This window comes from Athene noctua, chromosome 31 (assembly GCF_965140245.1).
Source record: "Athene noctua chromosome 31, bAthNoc1.hap1.1, whole genome shotgun sequence".
NCBI lineage: Eukaryota > Metazoa > Chordata > Aves > Strigiformes > Strigidae > Athene > Athene noctua.
Genome location: NC_134067.1, coordinates 521,732 through 544,831, shown reverse-complemented (window position 1 = coordinate 544,831; position 23,100 = coordinate 521,732). Strand labels below are relative to the sequence as shown.

Genomic DNA, 23,100 nt, shown 5'->3' with positions numbered 1-23,100 from the left:
GGTCCGTGTTCATCCTGGAGGGGGGGGCAAGCTGCTTCTGGTGGGGGGGTGGGTCTGATCTTGGTACAGGAGCACTGGGGGGGGTGAGGGGGGCGTCCCACCTTGCTGGGGAAGCCCATGGGGGTCCCAGAAGGGTTTTGGGGGGGGGTCCTGCTGCGTGTGGGGAGAGACTGGGGGGGTCCCATGTTGATCCTGTGGGGGGGTCAGGCTGCTTCTGGTTTTGGGGGGGGGGCTCCCATCCCGGTATGAGAGCACTGGGCAGTGTGGGGGGGTCCCATGTTGTTCCTTGGCAGGGGCAGGGGGGGGTCAGGCTGCTTCTGGCAGGGTGGTGCTGTTGGGGCGTCCCTCCTGGCTCAGGCGGGTTGGGGGGCGTCTCCCCTCCTGGATTTCGGGGTTTCTCTGTGTGTGCGTGTGTGTTGGGGGGGGGGGTGATGTCGCGTGGGGGGCCCCCCCCCGGCTCACCGCTTGAAGCGGTAGGTGATGGGCAGCAGCAGTTTGCTCTTTTTGAGGGCCTGGACCTTCTGGAGCGTGTCGGGGTCGAGGGCGAGGAAGCAGCGGCGCGAGTACTCGAGGAGACGCTCCTTGGAGGGGTCGAACTCGCCCACCTCGGCCAGCTTCTCCGGGGCCACCAGCAGGAGCTCCGCGATGGGCGTGGTCAGCGCCACCGTGTTCCGGTCCACCCGGTGGTGCTCGAAGGCCCGGCTCATGCTCTTCAGCTTCTGGAAGGTCGTCAGGATCTTCTTGTAACGGGAAAGGACCCCGTCGGCGTCCTTCACTGCGGGGAGGGGGGACGCGGGGACATGGGGATGGGGACACAGGACGTGGGGGTGTGGGGACATGGGGATGGGGACACAGGGACATGGGGACGGGGATGGGGGGTGTGGGGACACAGGACACAAGGACATGGGGACAGGGATGGGGGACACAGGGACATGGGGACAGGGATGGGGACACAGGACACAGGGACATGGGGACAGGCATGGGGACACAGGACACAGGGACATGGGGACAGGCATGGGGACACAGGGACATGGGGACATGGGGATGGGGACACAGGGACATGGGGACAGGGATGGGGACACAGGGACACAGGGACAGGGATGGGGACACAGGACGTGGGGGTGTGGGGACATGGGGATGGGGACACAGGGACATGGGGACAGGGATGGGGACACAGGGACATGGGGACGGGGATGGGGGGTGTGGGGACACAGGACACAAGGACATGGGGACAGGGATGGGGGACACAGGGACATGGGGACAGGCATGGGGACACAGGACACAGGGACATGGGGACAGGCATGGGGACATGGGGATGGGGACACAGGGACATGGGGACAGGGATGGGGACACAGGGACACAGGGACGTGGGGACAGGGATGGGGACACAGGACGTGGGGGTGTGGGGACATGGGGATGGGGACACAGGGACGTGGGGACAGGGATGGGGACACAGGGACATAGGGACAGGGATGGAGAGTATGGGGACACAGGGACAGAGAATGGGGACAGAGGACATGGGGGTGTGGGGACATGGGGATGAGGACACAGGGACACGGGGACACAGGACACAGGGATATGGGGACAGGGATGGAGGTGTGGGGACACAGGGACATGGGGACAGGGATGGGGACACAGGGACAGGTGATGGGGATGCAGGGACACGGGTGTGGGGATGGGGACATGGGGACACAGAAATGGAGTCACATGGGGATGGCGACAATGGGGACAAATGTGGGGGGACAGGGGCCAGCACCAGGGTGGGGGACAGGGCAGAGAAGAGACACTGTCACCTCCAGCTGTGGCCACCGGCAGGGGGGGACCTCGGGGACATGGTGGGCTGAGGGGGGCCTGGGTGACCCTGCGGGGTCAGGGGGGGACCCTGGTGTCCCCAGAGTGTCCCCACAGGCTCAGGGGGGTCCCGCTGTCCCCAGGGGGGTCCCGGTGTCCCCAGAGTGTCCCCACAGGCTCAGGGAGGTCCCGCTGTCCCCAGGGGGTCCCGGTGTCCCCAGAGTGTCCCCACAGGCTCAGGGGGGTCCCGCTGTCCCCAGGGGGGTCCCGGTGTCCCCAGAGTGTCCCCACAGGCTCAGGGAGGTCCCGCTGTCCCCAGGGGGTCCCGGTGTCCCCAGAGTGTCCCCACAGGCTCAGGGGGGTCCCGCTGTCCCCAGGGGGGTCCCGGTGTCCCCAGAGTGTCCCCACAGGCTCAGGGGGGGTCCCGCTGTCCCCAGGGGGGTCCTGGTGTCCCCAGAGCGTCCCCACAGGCTCAGGGGGGTCCCAGTGTCCCCAGGGGGTCCCCACAGGCTCAGGGGGGTCCCGCTGTCCCCAGGGGGGTCCCGGTGTCCCCAGTGTCCCCACAGGCTCAGGGGGGTCCCGCTGTCCCCAGGGGGTCCCGGTGTCCCCAGAGTGTCCCCACAGGCTCAGGGGGGTCCCGCTGTCCCCAGGGGGTCGCGGTGTCCCCAGAGTGTCCCCACAGGCTCAGGGGGGTCCCGGTGTCCCCAGGGGGTCGCGGTGTCCCCAGAGTGTCCCCACAGGCTCAGGGGGGGTCCCGCTGTCCCCAGGGGGTCCCGGTGTCCCCAGAGTGTCCCCACAGGCTCAGGGGGGTCCCGCTGTCCCCAGGGGGGTCCCGGTGTCCCCAGAGTGTCCCCACAGGCTCAGGGGGGGTCCCGCTGTCCCCAGGGGGGTCCCGGTGTCCCCAGAGCGTCCCCACAGGCTCAGGGGGGTCCCAGTGTCCCCAGGGGGTCCCCACAGGCTCAGGGGGGTCCCGCTGTCCCCAGGGGGGTCCCGGTGTCCCCAGAGTGTCCCCACAGGCTCAGGGGGGTCCCGCTGTCCCCAGGGGGTCCCGGTGTCCCCAGAGTGTCCCCACAAGCTCAGGGGGGTCCCGCTGTCCCCAGGGGGTCGCGGTGTCCCCAGAGTGTCCCCACAGGCTCAGGGGGGTCCCGCTGTCCCCAGGGGGTCGCAGTGTCCCCAGAGTGTCCCCACAGGCTCAGGGGGGTCCCGCTGTCCCCAGGGGTGCCCCGGTGTCCCCAGAGTGTCCCCACAGGCTCAGGGGGGGTCCCGCTGTCCCCAGGGGGGTCCCGGTGTCCCCAGAGTGTCCCCACAGGCTCAGGGGGGTCCCGCTGTCCCCAGGGGGTCCCCACAGGCTCAGGGGGGTCCCGCTGTCCCCAGGGTGGTCCCGGTGTCCCCAGAGTGTCCCCACAGGCTCAGGGGGGGTCCCGCTGTCCCCAGGGGGGTCCCGGTGTCCCCAGAGTGTCCCCACAGGCTCAGGGGTGTCCCGGTGTCCCCAGCGGGTCCCGGTGTCCCCGGGGTCTCACCCCGCTGCCGCTCGCGGGTCCGGGCTTTGCCGACGCGGCGCCGGGTGACGCCGCTTTTGGGTTTCTGCCGCCGCCGGTCGCCGGCGCCACCGTCCTCGGAGGGGCCGAGGGAGGAGGTGACGCTGTCGTTGTCCGTCACCTCCCCGTTGCGGGGGTCCCCCGCGTCCCCCCGCCGCGGCGCCGCCTTCCCGCGGCCGTGCTCCTCTGCGGGCAGCGCTCAGCGCCGGAGGGACCCCGAAACCCCCCCCGGCGACAACACACATCCCCCCCCCCCTTCCAGTGTCCCCCCAAATCGGTGTCCCCACGTCCCCGCGTCCCCCAGACCCCACCTCTCCCTGTCCCCACGGCCCCTGTTCCTCCGTGTCCCCCCCGAACCCCCCTGACCCCGCCCCCCACGTCCCCCCATCCCCGGGTCCCCCCCAGCCCCCTTCTCCATGTCCCCAGTCCCCCCGTGTCCCCCCAAACCCCCTGTCCCTGCCCCCCGTGTCCCCCCCCCAGCCCCCCTGTCCCTCCACGTCCCCCCCTAACCCCCATCCTTGTCCCCCCGTGGCCCCCCCCAAACCCTCAGTCCCTGCGGCCCCCCCCACAACCCCCCGCCCCCTTGTCCCCACACCCCTGCCCCCGTCTCCCCCCCAAGACCCCACACCCCCCCCCCCAAGCCTCCCCACATCCCCAGGCCCCCCCCCTATACCCTGAGCAACCCCCGTATCCCCTCGGCGTGTCCCCCTGTGTCCCCCCTATGGCCCCCCGTGGCCCCCCCCCGTGGCCCCCCCTCACCGTCCCCCCCGCGGGCTCCCGAGATGAACTTGTCGAGCTGACAGCGCAGGAAATCCCGCTCCTCCTCCAGGTCCTCGATGCGCTTCTGCAGCCAGGCGTTGCGCTCCAGGGCCAGGTGCAGCTGCGCCCGCGCCCCGGGGGGCTCTGGGGACCCCCCCCCTTGTCTCAGGGGGGTTCTGGGGACCCCCCCCCTTGTCTCAGGGGGGTTCTGGGGACCCCCAGGGACCCTCTCCCCCTCAGACCCACATCCAGGAGACTCCCCAGCCCCAGGGGACACCTGACTGGGAACTCCCAGCCCCACCACTGGCACCCTGGGGGGGTTCTGGGGACCCCCCCCTTGTCTCAAGGGGGATCGGGGGACCCCCAGGGACCCCCCCCCTCAGGCTTACACATCCAGGGGACCCCCACCCAACTTGGGGACCCCCCAGCCCCAGGGGACACCTGACTGGGAACCCCCAGCCCCACCACTGGCACCCTGGGGGGGTTCTGGGGACCCCCACCCTCAGACCCACATCCCCAGGGACACCCCCCCCAAACTGGGGCACCCCCAGCCACCCCCACCCCCCCGCTCCAATTCTCAAACACCCCAGGGGGGCTCTGGGGACCCCCAGCCCCACACCCCACCTAGGGGGGGGCCCCCCCACTTTGTGACACCCACCCCCCCCCGCCATCCCCCACCTTCGAAGCTGCTCTGGGGGGGGCTGAGGCTGTAGAAGATGGGGGGCTCGATGTGGGGGGGCTCCTCGAAGGGGATGGAGATCTCGAAGGCCTCCTCATCCTTTTTCACTGCGGGGGGGGGGGGAACGTCACCATTACCCACCAGCCCCCCCCTACCCCCCCCCAGGGGTACCCCGACCTCCCAGCACCCCCCAAGGGGGTGCCTGCCCCCCCCCCGCGTCACTGACACCCCCTAAATGAGGCCTCATCACCCCCCTGGGGGCTCTGCCCCCCCGTAATCCCCCCCCCAGGCCCCTGACACCTCCTGTGGTGCCGCGCCCCCCCCCCCCAAAAGTCCCCTCGGGGCCCCCAGTACCGGGTCGGCGGCGGCGCTCGGCCATGGCGGGGACCCCCCCGGCCCCCCCGCTGCCTCCGGGCACCTCGGCGGGACGCTGCGGGGGGGGGGCAACGGGGGGGGGGGTATTAGCAGGGCGTGGTGGCACCGGGACTCCCCCAGGACCCCCCCAAATGACTGGGACCCCCCCCACCAGAGACAACCCCACGGACGGACACCCCCACACGCAGCGGGGGGGCCCCCCCACTTGGACACCCCCCCCCAACCTGGACACCCCCCCGTGGGACCCCCCCAAAACCGGACACCGACCCCCCCGGGGACCCCTCAAACCTCCCCACCCCCCCTCCCCAACCCAGAGTCCTCCAGCCCGAGCCCCCCCCCCCCCAAACCGCCACCTCCCGCAGCGGGACCCCCCTAAACACCGCGACCCCCCCGCTAAAAAAACGGGGACACCCCCCCCCCCCAAAATCCAGGACACCCCTCCCCCCCCAACACGGGCTCCTACACGGGGGGTCCCCCCGCGGGGGGCGGGGCAGCCGGGCCGGGGGGGGTCTATGGGGGGGGGGTCGCGGTTTGAGGGGGGGGTCCGGGGGGGGGGGGGGGTCCCGGCCGAGCCCCCGCGCTCACCCCGCTCCGCATCCGCCCGGCGGCCGCCGCCCGGGCAGGGACCGTCTGCAAAGAGCCGCCGGGGAGCAACGGCGAAGGGCGACGCGTTATGGGGGGGGGGGGGGGAAGGACAGAACCACGGCGTGGGGGGGGGAAAGCTGCGGGCTCCGGTCCTCCCCCCCCCTCCCATCCTCCCCCCGCTGTGCGCTCCTCCCCGCTTCACCCGCCTCCCTCCGCCCCCCCCCCACACCCCCCCCCCCTCAAACCGCGGGGCTGTTTTTCGGCTCCGCTCGGGGGCGGCTCTTTCGCGACGCTCCCTGAGCCTCCGCCCGCCCCCGCCGCCCGCGCAGGGACCGGGGGAAAATTCCGAGCGCGGCCGCGGGCGAAAAACGAAGCGCGGGGCCGGGGGGGGGGGGGGAGTCGCGAAAGAGCCGCCCCCGAGCGGAGCCGAAAAACAGCCCCCGGGGGGGGGGGGGGGGGCGCGGCGGCGGGGGGGGGGGGCTGGTTCTTCTCTACCGTCGCCGCAGGCACCGCCACGGACACGCGTGTGTGTGTGCGGGGGGGGGACACACACACCCTGCCCCGACACGCGTGGGGTGTGTGTGTGGGGGGGTCGGGTGGAAGCGCAGAAGCGCCGCGTCCCCTTTGCCCCCCCCCCCCCCCCGCCGTGGGGTGCGTGGGGCTGGGGGCGGCGGGGGGGGGGGGGGGGGTGTTAAGGAACGCATCTCCGCGCGGCGTTTCCACCCGGACACCAAACGCTGCGACACCGGCGCGGGCTGAGCGCCCCCCCCCCCCCTTCTCCGCACCCCCCCCCCTCCCCCCCCCCCCCCCATCGGGTGCCCCCTCCCGCCCCGCGGGGCCGGGGGACCCCGATGCGGCGGCCCTGGACGCCCCCCCCCGCCGCCCCCCCGGGGTCGGTCCCGACCGGAGACGCCGCGGCCTGAGCGGGGCCCCATGAAGGGCCCGAGGTGGGGCCCGGGGCGCGGAGCCGCCGGGAGGTAACGGAGAAGGGGGGGGGCGCGGGGGGGGGGCGGGGAGGGGGGAGGCAGCGGCCTCCGGGACCCCCAGCTCTGCCCCGCACATCCCCGGGGATCCAGGCGTTCGGGACCCCCAGATTTGCCCCCCCCCCCACGGGGACCCCGGTGTGTAGGACCCCCATATCTACCCCCACCCCTGAGGGGGGGCGGGGGGGTGCCCGGGACCCCCATATCTATTCCCCCAGAGACCCCGAGATTTGGGACCCACACCCCTGCCTCCCCCCCGGGGACCCAAGTGTCTGGGACCCCCATATGCCCCCCTCCCCAGGGACCCAGATGTCTGAGACCCCCATATCCCCCCCCCGGGCTCCTGGGACCCCCATATGCCCCCCCCATATCCCCCCCTGGGCTTCCAGGACCCCCATATCCCCCCCCCCCCGGGCTCCCAGACATCCAGAACCCCCGTATCCCCCCCCCTCAGAGTCCCAGATGTCCAGGACCCCCATATCTCCCCATCCCCACGGGGTCCCAGATGTCTGAGACCCCCATATCCCCCCCCCGGGCTCCTGGGACCCCCATATCCCCCCCCCAGGGTCTCAGACATCCAGGCCCCCCCCATATCGCCCCCCGGGCTTCCAGGACCCCCATATCCCCCCCCTCAGAGTCCCAGATGTCCAGGCCCCCCCCATATCCCCCCCCCGGGCTTCCAGGACCCCCATATCCCCCCCCCCAAGGTTCCCAGACATCCAGACCCCCCCCATATCCCCCCATCACCCCCCTTCCACCTCCCCCCCTAACCCCCCTCCCTTCTCCTCTCCCCACAGCCACACCGAGACCTCCAACCACCCCCCCCCGCCGCCCCCCGCTCCCCCCCGCCCCCCTCCGCCATCCCCCCCGCCGCAGCCGCCGCAGCCGCCGCCGCCACCCGTGGAGCCTCCGTCCTCCTCCTCCTCCTCCTCTTCCTCTCGCCGGGGGTCCAGCCCCCCATCGGGGGGTCGTTACCTTCTGATCGACAACCAAGGGCTCCCCTACACGGTTTTGGTGGCCGAACCGGGGGGTCCCGGGACCCTCCGTCGCGCTTTCTCCTGCCCGGTTTGCGGCCGCTCCTTCGAGTACCTCTCGTACCTCCAACGTCACAGCATCACCCACTCGGAGCACAAACCCCACGTCTGTCGCGCCTGCGGCAAAGCCTTCAAGAGAACGTCCCACCTGGAACGGCACAAATACACCCACGCCGGCCGCAAGCCCCACGCTTGCCCCTTGTGCCCCCGACGGTTCCGGGACTCGGGGGAATTGGCCCATCACCAGCGGGTGCACACGGGGGAACGACCCTTCCAGTGTCCCCACTGCCACATGCGCTTCGGGGAGAGGAACACGCTCCAGCGACACGTCAGGCGCAAGCACCTGCCCCGCCCGCCGGCGCCGTGAGGGGTGGGAGGGGGTGGGAGGGTGTGGGGTGGGAGTGAGTGGGGAGGGGGGTGGGTGGGAGGGGTAGGAAGGGGAGGGGGGGGGGTGTGTGTGGGAGAGGGGTTGGGGTGGGGTGTGGGGCTTGGGTGTGTGTGGAAGGGTGGGTGGTGGTCGTGGAGCTCGTCGTGGAGGGGTGGTGGCTCTCAGGGTTGGGGACACGGAGGGATGGTGGCCATGGGGGTCGTCATGGCAAGATGGTGGCCCCGGGGTTGGGGACACGGAGGGATGGTGGCCATGGGGGTCGTCATGGCAAGATGGTGGCCCCGGGGTTGGGGACACGGAGGGATGGTGGCCATGGGGGTCGTCATGGCAAGATGGTGGCCCCGGGGTTGGGGACAGGGAGAGATGGTGATCGTGGAGCTCATCATGGCAAGATGGTAGCCCTGGGGTTGGGGACACGGAGGGATGGTGGCCCTGGGGCTCATCATGGCAAGATGGTGGCCCCGGGGTTGGGGACACGGAGGGATGGTGGCCATGGGGGTCGTCATGGCAAGATGGTGGCCCTGGGGTTGGGGACACGGAGGGATGGTGGCCATGGGGGTCGTCATGGCAAGATGGTGGCCCCGGGGTTGGGGACACGGAGGGATGGTGGCCATGGGGGTCGTCATGGCAAGATGGTGGCCCCGGGGTTGGGGACACGGAGGGATGGTGGCCCTGGGGCTCGTTGTGGAGAGATGGTGGCCATGGGGTTGGGGACATGGAGAGATGGTGGCCCTGGGGCTGGGGATGTGGAGAGATGGTGGCCCTGAAGCGCGTCATGAAGAGATGGTGGCCCCGGGGTTGGGGACACTGAGGGATGGTGGCCCTGGGGCTCATCATGGCAAGATGGTGGCCCTCAGGTTGGGGACACGGCGGGACGGTGGCCCTGGGGCTGGGGTCTGCGCTGCCCATCCCCCTGTGAAGCTGCTCCCCCCTCCCCCGCGAGGCCCCCCCAGCCCCACCGGGTCTCCCCAGCTTGATGTTTCTTTTTTTTAATTATTATTAAAAAACTCTTTTTTGGTTTTTCCTTTTCTCGTGTTGTTTTATTGGGGGGGGAGGGTGGGCGATGGCCCACAAACCAACGGCCAATGGCCAACGCCTAACTCTGAGCCACCCCCCACCCCCCAAACCCCTCAACCAACCCCCCTGCTCATGGCCCAACCCACCAACCAACCCACCCATGAGCCAACCAACCCACCCATCATCCAACCAACCCATCAACTAACCAACTGACCAACCCACAACTAACCAACCCACCCATGAGCCAACCAACCAGCCCATCATCCAACCTACCCATCAACTAACCAACCCACCAATAAACTAACCAACCCACTGATCAACTAACCAACCCACCCATGATTCAACCCATAACTAACCAACCCACCTGTGATCCAACCAACCAAGCCATCATCCCACCAACCCATCAGCTAACCAACTGACCCGTGAGCCAACTAACCAACCCACAACTAACCAACCCACCTGTGACCCAACCCATCAACTAACCAACCCATAACCAACCCATCATCCAACTGACCCATGAGCCAACCAACCCACAACTAACCCACCCATCATTCAACCAACCAACCTATCAGCTAACCAACCCACTCATGATCCAACCAACCAATTAACTAACCAACCCACTCATGATCCAACCAACCCATTAACTAACCAACCCACTCCTGATCCAACCCATTAACTAACCAACTCACCCATGAGCCAACCAACCCGTAACTAACCAGCCTACCTGTAATCCAACCAACCCATCAACTAACCAACCCACTCATGATTCAACCAACCCACCCATCATCCAACCAACCCATCAACCAACTGACCCACGAACCAACCCACAACTAACCAACCCCCCCACCATCCAACCCACCCATCAAGTAACCAACTCCCCCCACAATCCAACCTATCAACTAACCAACCCACTAACCCAACTAACCAACCCACTAACCCAACTAACCAACCCACTAACCCAACTAACCAACCCGTCCCGCCGGCGCTGGAAGGAGTCACCCCCAAGCTCGCATCCACGGTTTAATATCGGCTTCGTCTGTACATCCCCGGGTCGGTCACGTGACCTCGGCCCCGCCCATCGCTGCGTTGAGCTGGGGGGGTCTCAGCCCGCGCCGGGACGCCCCCCGCCGGGCGGGGGGGGGGGGGCGCGAACTCTCTCCTATAGATATTTTTGATATATATTTATATTCGCATTTATTTATAGCCCTACGCTGCCAGAACCCCCCGGGGCGGGTTGGGGGGCGGGGAGGGGGGGGCGTGTCCCCGTGCCCCAGCCCCACCCCCCCGGGGGGGATCCAGGCAGCCGGGCTTGGGGTGGGAGTGCTGGGGGGGGGATGGGAGGGTGGGGGGTCATGTCCGTGCGCCCCGGGATGGGGAACCCCCCCGTGTCCGGTGGGCCGGGCTGTGCCGCGGCGTGTTGCACCATGAAGAGGCCTGTTGAGGCGTGTCGAGCCGTGTTGCGTGTTGACCCGTGTCGAGCCGTGTTGCCCCACGCTGAGCCATGATGCACCATGAAGAGCCCCGCTGGCCCGTGACGAGCCGTGTTGACCCGTGACGAGCCCCGCTGACCCGTGACGAGCCGTGTTGACCCATGACGAGCCCTGTTGACCCGTGACAAGTCGTGTTGACCCATGAAGAGCCCCCTTGACCCATGACGAGCCCTGTTGACCCATGACGAGCCCTGTTGACCCATGACGAGCCCCGCTGACCCATGACGAGCCCCGCTGACCCATGAAGAGCCCCCTTGACCCATGACGAGCCGTGTTGACCCATGACGAGCCGTGTTGACCCAGACCGAGCCACAATGCACCAAGAGCCATGTTGACCCATGTTGCTGCCCCACACCGAGCTGTGCCGAGCCTCGTTGCTCCATGCTGAGCCGTGTTGACCCGTGCCGAGCCGTGATGCACCATGAAGAGCTCTGTTGAGCCACGTTGCCTTGTGCCGAGCCACACTGCCCCACGCCGAGCCCTGTTGCCCCGTGTCACACCACAAAGAGCCCCGTTGCCCCGTGCCGAGCCGTGACGCACCACGAGGAGCCCTGTTGACCCATGTTGAGCCACGTTGCCCCAACACTGAGCCGTGTTGAGCCTTGTTGCCCCGTGCCGAGCCGTGTTGCTCCGTGAAGAGCTCTGCTGACCCACGTTGCCTCATGCCAAGCCACGCTGAGCCACGTTGCCCCACGCCGAGCCCTGCTGCCCCGTGTTGTTGCCCCACGAAGAGTCCCACTGCCCCGTGCCGAGCTGCGATGGACCACGAAGAGCCCTGCTGACCCACGTTGAGCCACGCTGCCTCGTGCCAAGCTGCGTTGCTCCACGCCGAGCCCTGTCGCCCCGTGTCGTTGCCCCACGCCGCACCACGAAGAGCCCCGTTGCCCCGCACCGAGCCGTGACGCCCCACGAAGAGCTCCAATGACCCATGTTGAGCCACGTTGCCCCAAACCAAGCCGTGCTGAGCCTCGTTGCCCCGTGCCGAGCCGCGCCGCCCCACGAAGAGCTCTGTTGCCCCGCGCCGAGCCACGTTGCCCCACACCCATCCCCAACCAGCGCCTCCCCGCCCCGTCCTCAGGCGTCCTTGTGCGCCAGGGCGGCCAGGCGCTCGAGCTTGTGGCCGTGCCGGTGCTTTTTGAGGCCGTAGGTGTTGCGAAAAGCTTCCCCGCAGGTGCTGCACTTGAAGGGGCGCCCGCCCTGGTGCGTCTGCAGGTGTTTGCTGAAATATTTGGGGTCCTTGAAGAGCTTGAGGCAGGCGGAGCAGCGCAAATCGCGGCGGGCGTCGTGCGAGCGCTGGTGCCGCAAGATGGACGACAGGTAGAAGAAACTCTTCCCGCAGAGCTCGCAGCGGTAAACCTTCTCGCCCAGGTGAACGCGTCGGTGCTCCAGGAGGTTGGAACGATAACGGAAAGTTTTCCCGCACGTTTGGCAACGTTGGGGGCGGGCGACGACGTGGAGCCGTTGGTGTTCGGCCAGGCTGGAGGATTGGGCGAAGCGTTTGTTGCAGAGCGCGCACTTGTAGGCGCGTTCCCCGGTGTGCACCACCTTGTGCTGCCGCAGGTACCAGGAGCGCAGGAACCCGCGGCCGCAGACGGCGCAGCGGTAGGGCCGCTCCTCGGTGTGGCAGCGCTGGTGCCGCATCAGCAACGCCGCTTCCCAGAAACGCTTCCCGCAAACGGAACAGCCGAAGTGACGTTTCTGCAAATGGCGGCGCCGGTGAAGCAGCAAATCGTAAGCGCCGGCGAAATTCTGGCCGCAAACGCCGCAAGCCAGAGTCCGTCGCACCAAGTGGACGTATTTGTGGGTCACCAGCCCCAAAAAATGCTTAAAGCTCTGCCCGCAGGTGCCGCAGGTGAAGCGCTCGCCGCTCGGCACCACCGGGTGCTCCTCGGGGGGCTGCAGCCCGCTCTCGGCCGGCGGCCCCCCCTCGGGCAGCAGGCGTTCGGGGGCGGCTTGGTGAACCAGCTTGTGCCACATCAGGTTCTCGATGAAGCCGAAAGCTTTTCCGCAGGCGTCGCAGCCGTAGGGTTTCTCCCCGGCGTGAGCTTCCTTGTGGTTGACGGCGCGGAACAGGTCGGGGAAGCGCTCGCCGCATTCACCGCAGCCGTAGCTCAGCCCTTCGGGGGGCGCTCCGGTTCCCCCCAATCCGCAGGGTAAGGGCAGGCGGTGGATTTGTTTGTGGCGGGTGAGGCTTTGGGGGTAGCCGAAGGCTTTGCCGCAGAGCTCGCACTTGTAGGGCCGCTCGCGGGTGTGCACCACGTGGTGCTTGCTGAGGTGGAAGGACTCGCGGAAGCGTTTGCCGCACACGGCGCACTGGTGCGGCTTCTCCCCGGTGTGGATCCGCTCGTGACGCTTCAACGTCTCCCGCCGGCCGAACGCCCGCCCGCAGATCCCGCAGCCAAAACTCTTCCCCGGCGCCAACAACGACGCGCCCGGCGCCGGCGATAAAAAACCTCCGGCGGCACCGTCGCTCGTTTTCGCTTCCCCCTCCGGCCCCACGTAGGCGCCGGGGAACACGGGCACGGCCGCTTTGGGGACGCCGGGATACGCCGCCGCCGCCGCTACGGCGTTGGGTTTGGGGCCGGCGTGGACCTGGCGGTGCCGCAGGAGGCTCTGGGGGGCGGCGTAGGCCTTGCCGCAGACCTCGCACTTGTAGTCGGGGCGTTGGCCGCTGTGGGCCGCTTGGTGCCGCAGCAGGTAGGCGGGATCGCGGAATTCCTTCCCGCACACGGCGCAGGGCACCCGCAGCAGCCCCGAGTGCGTCTTGACGTGGCGGGTGAGGCTCTCGCGGCGGTTGAAGCTCTTGGCACACACCGAGCAGCTGAAGGGCTTCTCCCCAGTGTGGATGATTTGGTGTTGGTGGAGGTGACTTGGCTTCTTGAAGACCTTCCAACACAACGAGCAAGTGAAGGGGCCATCCGGGGCGGCACCGCTGGGCGCCGGGGTGGCACCACCGGGTGCCAAAGTGACCCCCCCGGGTGTCGGGATGACCCCGCTGGGCGCCAGGATGACGCCACCGGGCGTCGGGATGACGCCACCGGGCGCCGGGATGACGCCGCTCAGCGCCGCGGCCCCGTTGGGTGCCGGGATGACGCCGCTCAAGGCTACGTTGACCCCGTTGGGCGCCGCGTTGACCCCGTTGGGTGCCGCGTTGACCCCGTTGGGCGCCGGCATGACCCCGCTCGTCGCCAGGTTGACGCCGTTGGGCGTCGCGTTGACGCCGTTGGGTGCCGCCACGACGCCGCTCGCCGCCGCGACGCCGCTCGCCAACGGGTTGACTCCGTTGGGCGCCGGTAAGACCCCAGCGGCCCCGTTGGGTGCCGGGATGACCCCGGAGGTGGTGGGCACCGCCGCGGGGGTGACGCCGGCAGCGCCGCCGTCCTCGGTGGCTTCTTTATGGCAGCGTCGGTGGCGGATGAGGCTGGAGACGTGGTTGTAGGTGCGGCCGCAGGTGCCACACTCGTACGGGCGCTCGCCGCTGTGCACCAGCATGTGCTGCACCAGGTGGGACGACTGCTTGAAGGACTTTTGGCAGACGCCGCAAGGGAAGCGCCGCTCCATAAAATACTTCAACCGGCGGAAATAACTCTTCTCATCCTTCGACGACGCCTCCGGGGGGGCCGGGGGGGCCGTTGGGGTCCCCGCCACCGCCGTCCCCGCTGCCACCGCCACTGTCCCGCCTCGTTTCAGCCCCCCGAAGAGGTGCTGGTGGCTCGAGAGGTCCACGATGCCCCACTGGGGCGCGTTGAAGGTGCCGGCGGCCTCAAAGAGGGGCTGTGGTGGGGGGGGCACGGCCGGGCTGGGGTATGGGGGGGCCCCCGCTTGCACCCCCACGCTGCCATCTGCCTTTTTTGGCTGGGAGGAGGAAGAGGAGGAGGAAGAAGAGGAGGCGCCGCCTTCGGCTTTGAAGTCCTTGTGCTTGGCGGCAGGGGAGCGGTCAAAGGGGGGGGCGCCGGGCGGGGGGGGGTAGTCGAAGGGGGGCTGGGGGCAGGGGAGGGCGGGCAGGGTTTTGGGGTGCTCGTGGCCGTAGGGCTCCATGGGCTCGAAGCGCTGGTGGTTGAGGAACTCGAGGAAGTCGAAGGGGTAACTCTGGAAGTGGACGCTCTCGTCGCTGACGTTGGCTTCCATCTCCGCCCGGGGAGGGGGGGGCTGCGACCTGGGGAGGGGGTGTGGGGTGAGAGATGGCTGGGGGGGCTGGGGGGGGTGTCCCCTGGGCTAGGGGAGGAGCTCAGAGCGACGGTGTGAGGGTCCCCGTGGGTTTTTGGGGGTGGATGGGGGACGGCAGGAGCCCAGAGGGGGGATGTGGGGCTGGTTTGGGGGCGTCCCCTTGACTTTTGGGGGGGGGTGGGATATGGATGGGGTGCGGGAGGGACCCAGAGGGGGGATGTGGGGATGGATTGGGGGGGTCCCCTTGGCTTTTGGGGGAGGTGGGATGTGGATGGGGTGCGGGAGGGGCCCAGAAGGGGGACGTGGGGCTGGGTTGGGGGGGTCCTCTAGGATTTTTTGAGGGGCTGTGAGGACTTGGGGGGGACTACGGGGTCCCCACGGCTTTGTGTCACGGCTTTGTGTGGGAGTTAACGGGGCGCAGCTCGCCCTGGAGGGGGGTATGGGGGGTCCCTCAGCCCCGGGGGGCTTGGGGGGGGGGTTAAACCCCCCCGGGGGGGGGGAGACGGAACCCGGGAGGCACCGGGAGCGACGGGGGGGGGGCGGGTCACTCACCTGGGGGTGAACCAGGCCCGTCCGTCCGGGGCCGGGGGGGGTCGGTCCGGGGCTGGGGGAGGGTCGGGGGGTCCCGGGGAGGGTCGGGGGGGGCTGGGCCGGGGGGGTGCAGGGCCGGGGCCGCCCTGAAGCCCCGCACGGACGGGCCTGGCCGGACGCGCCTCCCCCGCCGGAGCCGGAACCCCCCGGCCGGGGCCACGTGACGTAAACCCCGCCCCTCGCCGCCCCACAATGCTTTGCGAGACCGCGAAGAAGAAACGGGGAAGGGAGGGGGGAAGGAGACTCCGGTGTCCGGGAACGGCGGCGACCGGGGGGACAACGGGACCCCCCCCACCCCTACGTGGGACTCGTGAGGTCGCGGTGACCCCCCCAGACCCCCGTGAGGGGAGGGGGGATGTTGAAGGGGGAGCGTTGCCCACACTAAAGATGGCGCCGCGGCGCCCTCCTCCCCCGGCCAAGATGGCGGCCGCTGCCCGGCGCCGAACGGGCCGCGAGACAAGATGGCAGCGCGCGGCCGGCGGTTGCCCTCACCCAAGATGGCGCCCGCGGGTCGCCCGCACTCAAGATGGCGGCCCGTGCCCAACCGCCCGCTTCAAAGATGGCCGCCAGGGGAGAAGGGAGGGGGGGGCTACTCCCGGCCAATCAGACGCGCGGATTTGGACGGGACCACGCCCTGGGGCGGAAGTGACGACAGTCCCGTGAGGGCGGGGGGCGCGTGTCCGTGTCCCCCCCGCGGTGGAGCGGCCGCGAGACGGGACGGGACGGGGGGGGCGGGGGGGGGCGATGCGCGGCGACGGTAACGTCACCTCCCGGACCTCGTCACGTGACGGGGGTCGCGGGGTTCCCCGCAGAACCGTAAGCCCCGCCCCCAGGGCTGTCCTGGCCGCCGGGGTCCCGCCCCCCGCCCCGCCCATCCCGGACGCGGCCCCTTTAAGAACGCGACCCCCTTTAAGAGCCCGCCCCCGGGCGGGCACGTGCGGCCCCACGTGCTCGCGGCCCCTCAGGCCTCGCCCACCGCGCTTACCCTTATTGGCCAAAACTGGGTCAGGCCCCGCCCACCCCGCGCGTTCCCATTGGCTAAATCTAGGTCAGCCCGTCCCCCCCCACACCCCCCCCGCCCCCGCGCGGCGCCCATGGCCGCGCCGCATGACCGCCGGCCACGCCCCCTCCGAGCTTCTATTGGCCGCGGTGGCCGCGTGTGGGCGGGGATTGGCGAGAGGAGCTCCGCCCCTTGCGGGGTGGGGCGGGGCGACACCTGCCGCGGGGGCGGGGATTAGAGGGGGGAAGGCGGCAGCGGGGACCAATGAGAGGAGCGCAACGTGCGCTGGGGAGGCGTGGCCTGAACGCGGCAAACCCCGCCCCGCCGCTTTAGGGGGTGGGGCTACGGGCGTGGCTCGCCGGCAGGGCTTGCGGGGATAGGCGAAGCGCCGGGGATGGGGCGTGGCTGGGTGAGGCTCCTCCCCTTTGTGTTGGGAGGGGGGGAGCAGCGCCCCCGCGGGCGGCTCATGCCGAGGGCACGGCGGGGCGCGGGGCGGCAGGTCGGCACCGGCACCGGGGGGGGGCACCGGGACGGGGGGGGGCACCGGCACCGGGACGGGGCACCGGGACCCGCGGAGGCCCCGGGGGGAGCAGCGGGACCGTGGGGGGGGGGGCGGGTGGAACAGACACCGCGGGGCGGGGGGGGGGTGTGTGTGAACCGGGACCGGGGGGGGGGGACACACCGGGAGGCTGCGGGACCCCCACGCTGAGCCCGTAGAGATGGGGGGGGGGGGGGTCAGGATCGGGCCCCTACACCCCCCCCCCCCGCCGTGGGCGCTGTGGAGAGGAAGGGGGGGCGGGGGGGGTGTGTGTGTGTGTTATCCGCTCCCCCCCCCCCCCCCCGTGGGAACCGTCCCGGGGTCACCTGAGGTGAGGCCGCACGTGGGGGCGGGAGCTCCCACGTGAGCGCCGCACGTGTGTGTGTCCCCCCCCCGTGTGTGTGTGTCCCCCCCCCCCCCATCATCCCGCGCGTGTCCCGTGTCCCCCACGCGTGGTGGCGGCGTCACGTGCGGCCGGTCACGTGGCCCACGGGGAATTAACGGCACGGGGGGGGGGGGGGGCAAAACGGGAACCCCCCGTTTTCCGTGTCACAACACACACACACCCCCCCCCCGCGCCGGTTTTTTTTTTTTTTTCTCGCCCCCCCCGCGCCCCGCTCCCCGTGTTGACGCGTGTCCGTGGGCGCGGCAGGATGGAGGAGGCGGGTGGGTGCCGCGGGGCCTTCGTGGGGCCCCCCCGTGGGAGCGCCCCGGGGCCGGGGGGGACCTGGAGTACGTGGACCTGGATGAATTCCTGCGGGAGCACGGGCTGCCCCCCAGCCCGGAGCCCCCCCCCGCCCACGAGAGACCGGCCGGTGCGTGTGAGCTGGGGGGGGGGTGGAAAAAAGCGCGGGGGGGCACCCAGGAATCCGGGGGGACACCGGGAAGGGGGACACCCCCCCCCACACACACACACACGTCCACGGGGGACGGGACACGCGTGGGGGGGGGGACACCCAGCCGAGGGGGGGGCGTGGGGGGGGACAGAGGACACAGACACGCGCGTGGGGGGGACACAGGTGTCTGGGGGGGGGTGGGGGGGGTGACACGGACCCACGCGTGACAGTTTTGGGGGGGGGGGGGGGTGTTCCCCCAAGCGTCCGTGTTGTCCCTGGCCCCGCCCCACTCACGTGCGCGGCGGGGGGGGGGGTCCCACGCGCCCGGGGCTCACCCGCGCCGCCACGTGCTGCTCCGCGGGGGGGGGGACACACACACATACACGACACACACGACACAATCACGCCCCCCCCCCCGTCGCGATAGAGACCCCGATGCGACCCCTCCCATCGCGATCCCCCCCCCCCCCATAACGATAAACACCCGATACCCAACCGCGCCGTAACAGCGCCCCCCCCCCATTGCGATACAGACCCTCTATCGCGACAGGGCCCCCCCCCCTACCCTCCCAAACCCTATCCCAGCTGCATCGTGACCCCATTTCTCCCCCCCACCCTGCAGCCCCCGGCCCCCCCCGGGGTCCCCCACCCCGCCGGCCCCGGGGGAGGCGCTGCTGGAGCCGGAGGCGCTGGGGGGGGCCGGGGGGGGCCCCTTCGACCCGCGGCGGCTCCGCTTCTCCCAGGACGAGCTGCGGCCGCAGCCCATCGCCAGGAAGGCCCGGAAGGTCCATGTGCCCGAGGAGCAGAAGGTTGGGGGGGGGACACCCCATTTTTTTTTTGGGGGGGGGGGGACACACAAACACACATAGAGGCAAGGGTTGGGGGGCACCCCGGTGTTCATGGCTGAGGAGGGTTTTGGGATGGGGGGGGGGACACACAGAGGTTGGGAATATGACGGGGGGGGGGGTGTGTGTGCAGGAAATTGGGGGGGCTGGGGAATTTGGGGGGACCCCCCCTCATGCTGTGTCTGGGTGGGGATGCAGGTATCTATGGAAGATGCAGGTTTTTAGGGGGACCCAGGGTTTTTTTTTTTGGGGGGGGGGGGGAGACGTGAGTCAGGGGGACCCGAAAGTGTCTGGGGGGGGACCCTGAGGGGGGGCAGGAGTTGGGGGGTCTCAGGGTTTTGGGGAGGGGGCAGGATTTGGGGGGGGGGGGGTAGGGGGGAGCCCTGGTGTCCATGGCAGACCCAGGAATCGGGGGGGGGGGGGGGTTACAGGCAATTGGGGGGTCCCTGGCATTTGGGGGGGCCCCCCCTGTGTCTGGGCGGGGACGCAGGTGTCTGTGGAAGCTGCAGGTTTTTAGGGGGACCCGTGTTTTGGGGGGGGGGGACGATGCCCAGAGGTGTTTGGGGGGAACCCCGAGGGGGGGGGGCAGAAGTTGGGGGGGGACACCCAGGTGTCTACTGGGGTGGAGGCAACTGGGGGACCCGAGTGTTGGGGGGGCATTGTGAGAGGATTTGGGGGGACCCCAACATTTGGGGGGGACCCAGGAATCCAGCGGGGTCCCAGGTGTTTGGGGGGGGACTGAGGTGCCTGGGGGGGGGTCCCACACATCCAGGGGGGACCCAGGAGGCTGGAGGGGGGGGGTGACAGGAGTCGGGGGGACCCTGGAGTCAAGGAGGACCCCGACATTTGGGGGGACCCAGTGCCCAAGGTTCTGTGGGGGGGTGACAGGAGTTGGGGGGACCCTGATATTTGGGGGGGACCGAGGGCTCCAGCGGGGTCCTGGGTGTTTGGGGGGGGGGGGGTGACAGGAATCAGGGGGGGCACACGCAGGACTCCAGGACAACCCCAACATTTGGGGGGACTCCCGGTGCCCAAGGTTCTGCGGGGGGGTGACAGGAGTTAGGGGGGACCCCAACATTTTGTGGGGAGCCAAGACTCCACCAGCATCCCGTCTTGTTTGGGTGGGGGGGGTCTGAGGTGCCTGGGGGGGGCGTGTGACAGGAATTGGGGGGGGGGACGCGGGACTCCAGGACAACCCCAACATTTGGGGGGACTCCCGGTGCCCAAGGTTCTGCGGGGGGGTGACAGGAGTTAGGGGGGACCCCAACATTTTGTGGGGAGCCAAGACTCCACCAGCATCCCGTCTTGTTTGGGTGGGGGGGGGGGGTGACAGGAATCGGGGGGGGCACACGCAGGACTCCAGGACAACCCCAACATTTGGGGGCTCCTCCTGATGCCCAAAGTCCTACAGGGGGAGGGATGATACCCAGGTGTTTGAGGGGGGGGTTCCCCCATTTTTTTTTAATTTTTTTTTTTTTTGCCCCCCCCCCCCCCCCCCCTACGCTTTTTCCTCTCTCAGGACGAGAAATACTGGAGCCGCCGCAGCAAGAACAACGCGGCGGCCAAGCGCTCGCGGGACGCGCGACGCCTGAAGGAGAATCAGATCTCGGTGCGCGCGGCCTTCCTGGAGCGGGAGAACGCGGCGCTGCGGCAGGAGGTGGCGGCCGCCCGCCGGGACCTCGCCGCTTCCGCGCGCTCCTGGCGCGCTACGAGGCCCGGCACGGCGCCCTGTAGGGCCGCCGCGGCTACCGGTGACCGGCGTGTGGCTACCGGTGACCGGCGTGTGGCTACCGGTGACCGGCGTGTGGCTATCGGTGACCGGTGTGTGGCTACCGGTGACCGGCAGGGTGCTGGCGGGGCCCTCCCTAACCCACCCCCCCGCCCCGGGCCCTGGCGCGGTGTCCGTAGGGATCCGGAGAGGGAGGGAGGGGGCTGGGAGGTGGGGCTGGGGCGCGAGGACCGGGGTGGGGGTGGGATCCGGCACCGGGATCCCACTTTGGGATCTGGCTCTGGGATCCGGCTCCGGGATCTGGTGGCGGGAACTGGTGGCGGGATCCGGCACTGGGATCCATCCATGGGATCTGGCACTGGGATCCGGCACTGGGATCCATCCATGGGATCTGGCTGTGGGATCCGGCACTGGGATCCAGTGATGAGACGCAACAAACACCGGGATCTGGCCCTGGGATCCAGCACCGAGATCCGGCTCTGGGATCCCACATCAGGATCCAGCTCTGGGATCCGGCACTGAGATCTGGTGCCGGGATCTGGCCGTGGGATCTGGCACTGGGATCCAGTGACGAGGCGCAGCACCAGGATCCAGCACCAAGATCTGGCCGCGGGATCTGCCTCCAGGATCCAGCTCTGGGATCGGGATCTGGGATCTGACCCAGGGATCCAGCACCGAGATCTGGCCACAGGATCTGGCAGTGGGATCCAGCTCTGGGATCCCACATCAGGATCCAGCTCTGGGATCCAGCACTGAGATCTGGTGCCGGGATCTGGCCGTGGGATCTGGCACTGGGATCCAGTGACGAGGCGCAGCACCAGGATCCAGCACCAAGATCTGGCCGCGGGATCTGCCTCCAGGATCCAGCTCTGGGATCGGGATCTGGGATCTGACCCAGGGATCCAGCACCGAGATCTGGCCACAGGATCTGGCAGTGGGATCCAGCTCTGGGATCCCACATCAGGATCCAGCTCTGGGATCTGGCCACGGGATCCAGATTTGGGATCCAGCACCAAGATCTGGCCACGGGATCTGGCACTGGGATCCAGTGACGGGACACAGCACCAGGCTCTGCCTCTGGGATCCCACATCAGGATCCAGCACTGAGATCTGGCCGCGGGATCGGGATTTGGGATCCGGATTTGGGACCCAGCACCAAGATCTGGCTCCAGGACCCGGATTTGGGACCCAGCACCAAAATCTGGCCATGGGATCCAGATTTGGGATCCAGCACCGAGATCTGGCCGCGGGATCCGGATTTGGGATCCAGATTTGGGAGCCAGCACCAAAATCTGGCCATGGGATCCGGATTTGGGATCCAGCACCGAGATCTGGCCGTGGGATCCGGATTTGGGATCCGGATTTGGGATCCAGCACCAAGATCTGGCTCCAGGATCCAGATTTGGGATTTGGGATCCGGATTTGGGATCCAGCACCAAGATCTGGCTCCAGGATCCGGATTGGGATCCGGATTGGGATCCGGATCTGGCTCCAGGATCCAACTCCGGGATCAATCCTGCTCTGGGATCCAGCCCCAGGATCCAGCCTCAACCTGGAACCAGGATCTGGATCCACCTCAGTCCTGGGGGGGGGGGACGGGGGGACGGGGGGGGGACACAGGACACACTGAGCCCCCCCCAGATGCCTGGATCCCCCCCTCTATGCCCCCCCCCCCTTGTAAATATTTATTCCCCGGCCCCAGGGCTGGTTCGAAGCACAACACAGGGCGGGGGGGGCGCAGGCATCCGGGTGCCCCCCCCCCCCTCCCCTAAGCACTGCCCCCCCCCCCCCAAGACACGCCCCCCCAAACCCCCAGAGAGGACCCGGGTGTCCGGGAGCCCCCCCCCAGGGTCGAAGACCCTGGGGGGGGGCTCCCGGACACCCGGTTCCTCTCAGAATTTAGGGGGGGGGGGGGAGCCCCCAGATATCTGGGTGTCACGTGTGTGTCCCCCCCCCCTCCCATTCCTTCCAGTGACCCATTTCCAGTTAAGGCCAGTAGCGTCACTGGGAGGGGATTTGGGGGGGGGGGGGCAATGGGACACCCCCCCCCCCCTTCTCCCAACACCTGGGTCCCTTCCCAGCTTGGGACTGAAGCCAGCACGACAAACAACCCCCCCCCCCCCAAAAAAAAAAAACAAAAAACCCTGGGGGGGGGGGCGACCCAGCCATCTGCCCCCCCCCCCCCCCTGCACTTTGACCACTTTACTGCCCCCCCGCCCCCCCCCCTCACGTGGGTTTTGGGGGTGGTGACCCCCCCCCCCCCGCCCCATGCACCCCCACGATGGGGAAATTTTTTTTGGGGGGGGGGGTGTCCCCAAGCTGGTGATAATTGGGGGGGGGGGGGGGGGGGGGGCTTTTTTTTTTTTTTTTTTTTGTACAGAATAAACCTCTGACCCCGCTGCTGGGCGCAGGCTGAACTGGGAGGCCAAACTGGGAGCACTGGGATGGATGGGGGGGGGGGGGGGGGGGGCCACTGGGAGGCCAAAGTGGAGGCATTGAGATGGGGGGGGGGGGCTATAAGAGGCTGAATTTGGGGGGGGGGGGGGGGTAGATGGGGCAGAGTCTGTGTATATGTACCAGCCCCCCGCGCCCCCCCCCCCCCCCCCCCCGCGTGACCCCCCGACACCCCCCCCCCCCCCCCCCAAGGACTGAGCTCACTCCACGCTCGGGCTTTATTGCATTGGGGGGGGGCAGGGGGGGGGAGGAAATCGGGGGGGTGGGGGGGCCACACAATACCCCCCACCCCCCCCAGGAC

The 23,100-nt window shown here is 69.3% G+C and overlaps 4 protein-coding genes across 5 annotated transcripts; 2 read left to right on the top strand and 2 right to left on the bottom strand.

Moving 5' to 3' along the window:
• Positions 1-393: 393 nt before the first annotated feature.
• CCDC106 (coiled-coil domain containing 106) lies at positions 394-5,826 on the bottom strand. 2 transcript variants are annotated; one of them, XM_074930043.1, is made up of 6 exons: positions 5,728-5,826; positions 5,122-5,197; positions 4,767-4,874; positions 4,089-4,232; positions 3,312-3,515; positions 394-775 (listed from the first exon to the last, which is right to left on the bottom strand). In XM_074930043.1, exons 1-6 carry the CDS (start codon positions 5,737-5,739, stop codon positions 459-461), a joined length of 861 nt encoding a protein of 286 aa, XP_074786144.1. In that variant the 5' UTR covers positions 5,740-5,826; the 3' UTR covers positions 394-458. The 2 variants fall into 2 exon arrangements, with proteins under 2 accessions (XP_074786144.1, XP_074786145.1); XM_074930044.1 differs by having other exon boundaries at positions 3,312-3,527; positions 4,101-4,232.
• Positions 5,827-6,543: 717 nt separating this feature from the next.
• Positions 6,544-8,125, top strand: LOC141972205 (uncharacterized). Its single transcript, XM_074930057.1, has 2 exons — positions 6,544-6,704; positions 7,508-8,125. Exons 1-2 carry the CDS (start codon positions 6,661-6,663, stop codon positions 8,109-8,111), a joined length of 648 nt encoding a protein of 215 aa, XP_074786158.1. The 5' UTR covers positions 6,544-6,660; the 3' UTR covers positions 8,112-8,125.
• A 3,465-nt stretch (positions 8,126-11,590) lies between these two features.
• Positions 11,591-15,467, bottom strand: ZNF865 (zinc finger protein 865). Its single transcript, XM_074929983.1, has 2 exons — positions 15,359-15,467; positions 11,591-14,795 (listed from the first exon to the last, which is right to left on the bottom strand). The coding sequence occupies exon 2, from the start codon at positions 14,765-14,767 to the stop codon at positions 11,714-11,716; it is 3,054 nt and encodes a 1,017-aa protein (XP_074786084.1). The 5' UTR covers positions 14,768-14,795; positions 15,359-15,467; the 3' UTR covers positions 11,591-11,713.
• A 317-nt stretch (positions 15,468-15,784) lies between these two features.
• Positions 15,785-22,089, top strand: LOC141972070 (uncharacterized). Its single transcript, XM_074929834.1, has 3 exons — positions 15,785-16,056; positions 18,394-18,580; positions 20,136-22,089. The coding sequence occupies exons 1-3, from the start codon at positions 15,785-15,787 to the stop codon at positions 20,865-20,867; spliced, it is 1,191 nt and encodes a 396-aa protein (XP_074785935.1). The 3' UTR covers positions 20,868-22,089.
• The last annotated feature ends 1,011 nt before the right edge of the window (positions 22,090-23,100 follow it).

What these genes read in the sequence shown, in the direction of transcription:
- LOC141972070 (XM_074929834.1), top strand. Translation starts at nt 15,785, where the DNA reads ATGGCGCCGCGGCGCCCTCCTCCCCCGGCCAAGATGGCGGCCGCTGCC. An exon ending in GCGGAAGTGACGACAGTCCC is followed by an intron (nt 16,057 to 18,393) that starts GTGAGGGCGGGG and finishes CCCACCCTGCAG; the next exon opens with CCCCCGGCCCCCCCCGGGGT. An exon ending in ATGTGCCCGAGGAGCAGAAG is followed by an intron (nt 18,581 to 20,135) that starts GTTGGGGGGGGG and finishes TTCCTCTCTCAG; the next exon opens with GACGAGAAATACTGGAGCCG.
- LOC141972205 (XM_074930057.1), top strand. Translation starts at nt 6,661, where the DNA reads ATGAAGGGCCCGAGGTGGGGCCCGGGGCGCGGAGCCGCCGGGAG. An exon ending in GGGCGCGGAGCCGCCGGGAG is followed by an intron (nt 6,705 to 7,507) that starts GTAACGGAGAAG and finishes CTCTCCCCACAG; the next exon opens with CCACACCGAGACCTCCAACC.
- ZNF865 (XM_074929983.1), bottom strand. Translation starts at nt 14,767, where the DNA reads ATGGAAGCCAACGTCAGCGACGAGAGCGTCCACTTCCAGAGTTACCCC.
- CCDC106 (XM_074930043.1), bottom strand. An exon ending in CGAGCGCCGCCGCCGACCCG is followed by an intron (nt 4,875 to 5,121) that starts GTACTGGGGGCC and finishes CCCCCCCCGCAG; the next exon opens with TGAAAAAGGATGAGGAGGCC. An exon ending in GACCCGCGAGCGGCAGCGGG is followed by an intron (nt 776 to 3,311) that starts GTGAGACCCCGG and finishes CCCTCCCCGCAG; the next exon opens with TGAAGGACGCCGACGGGGTC.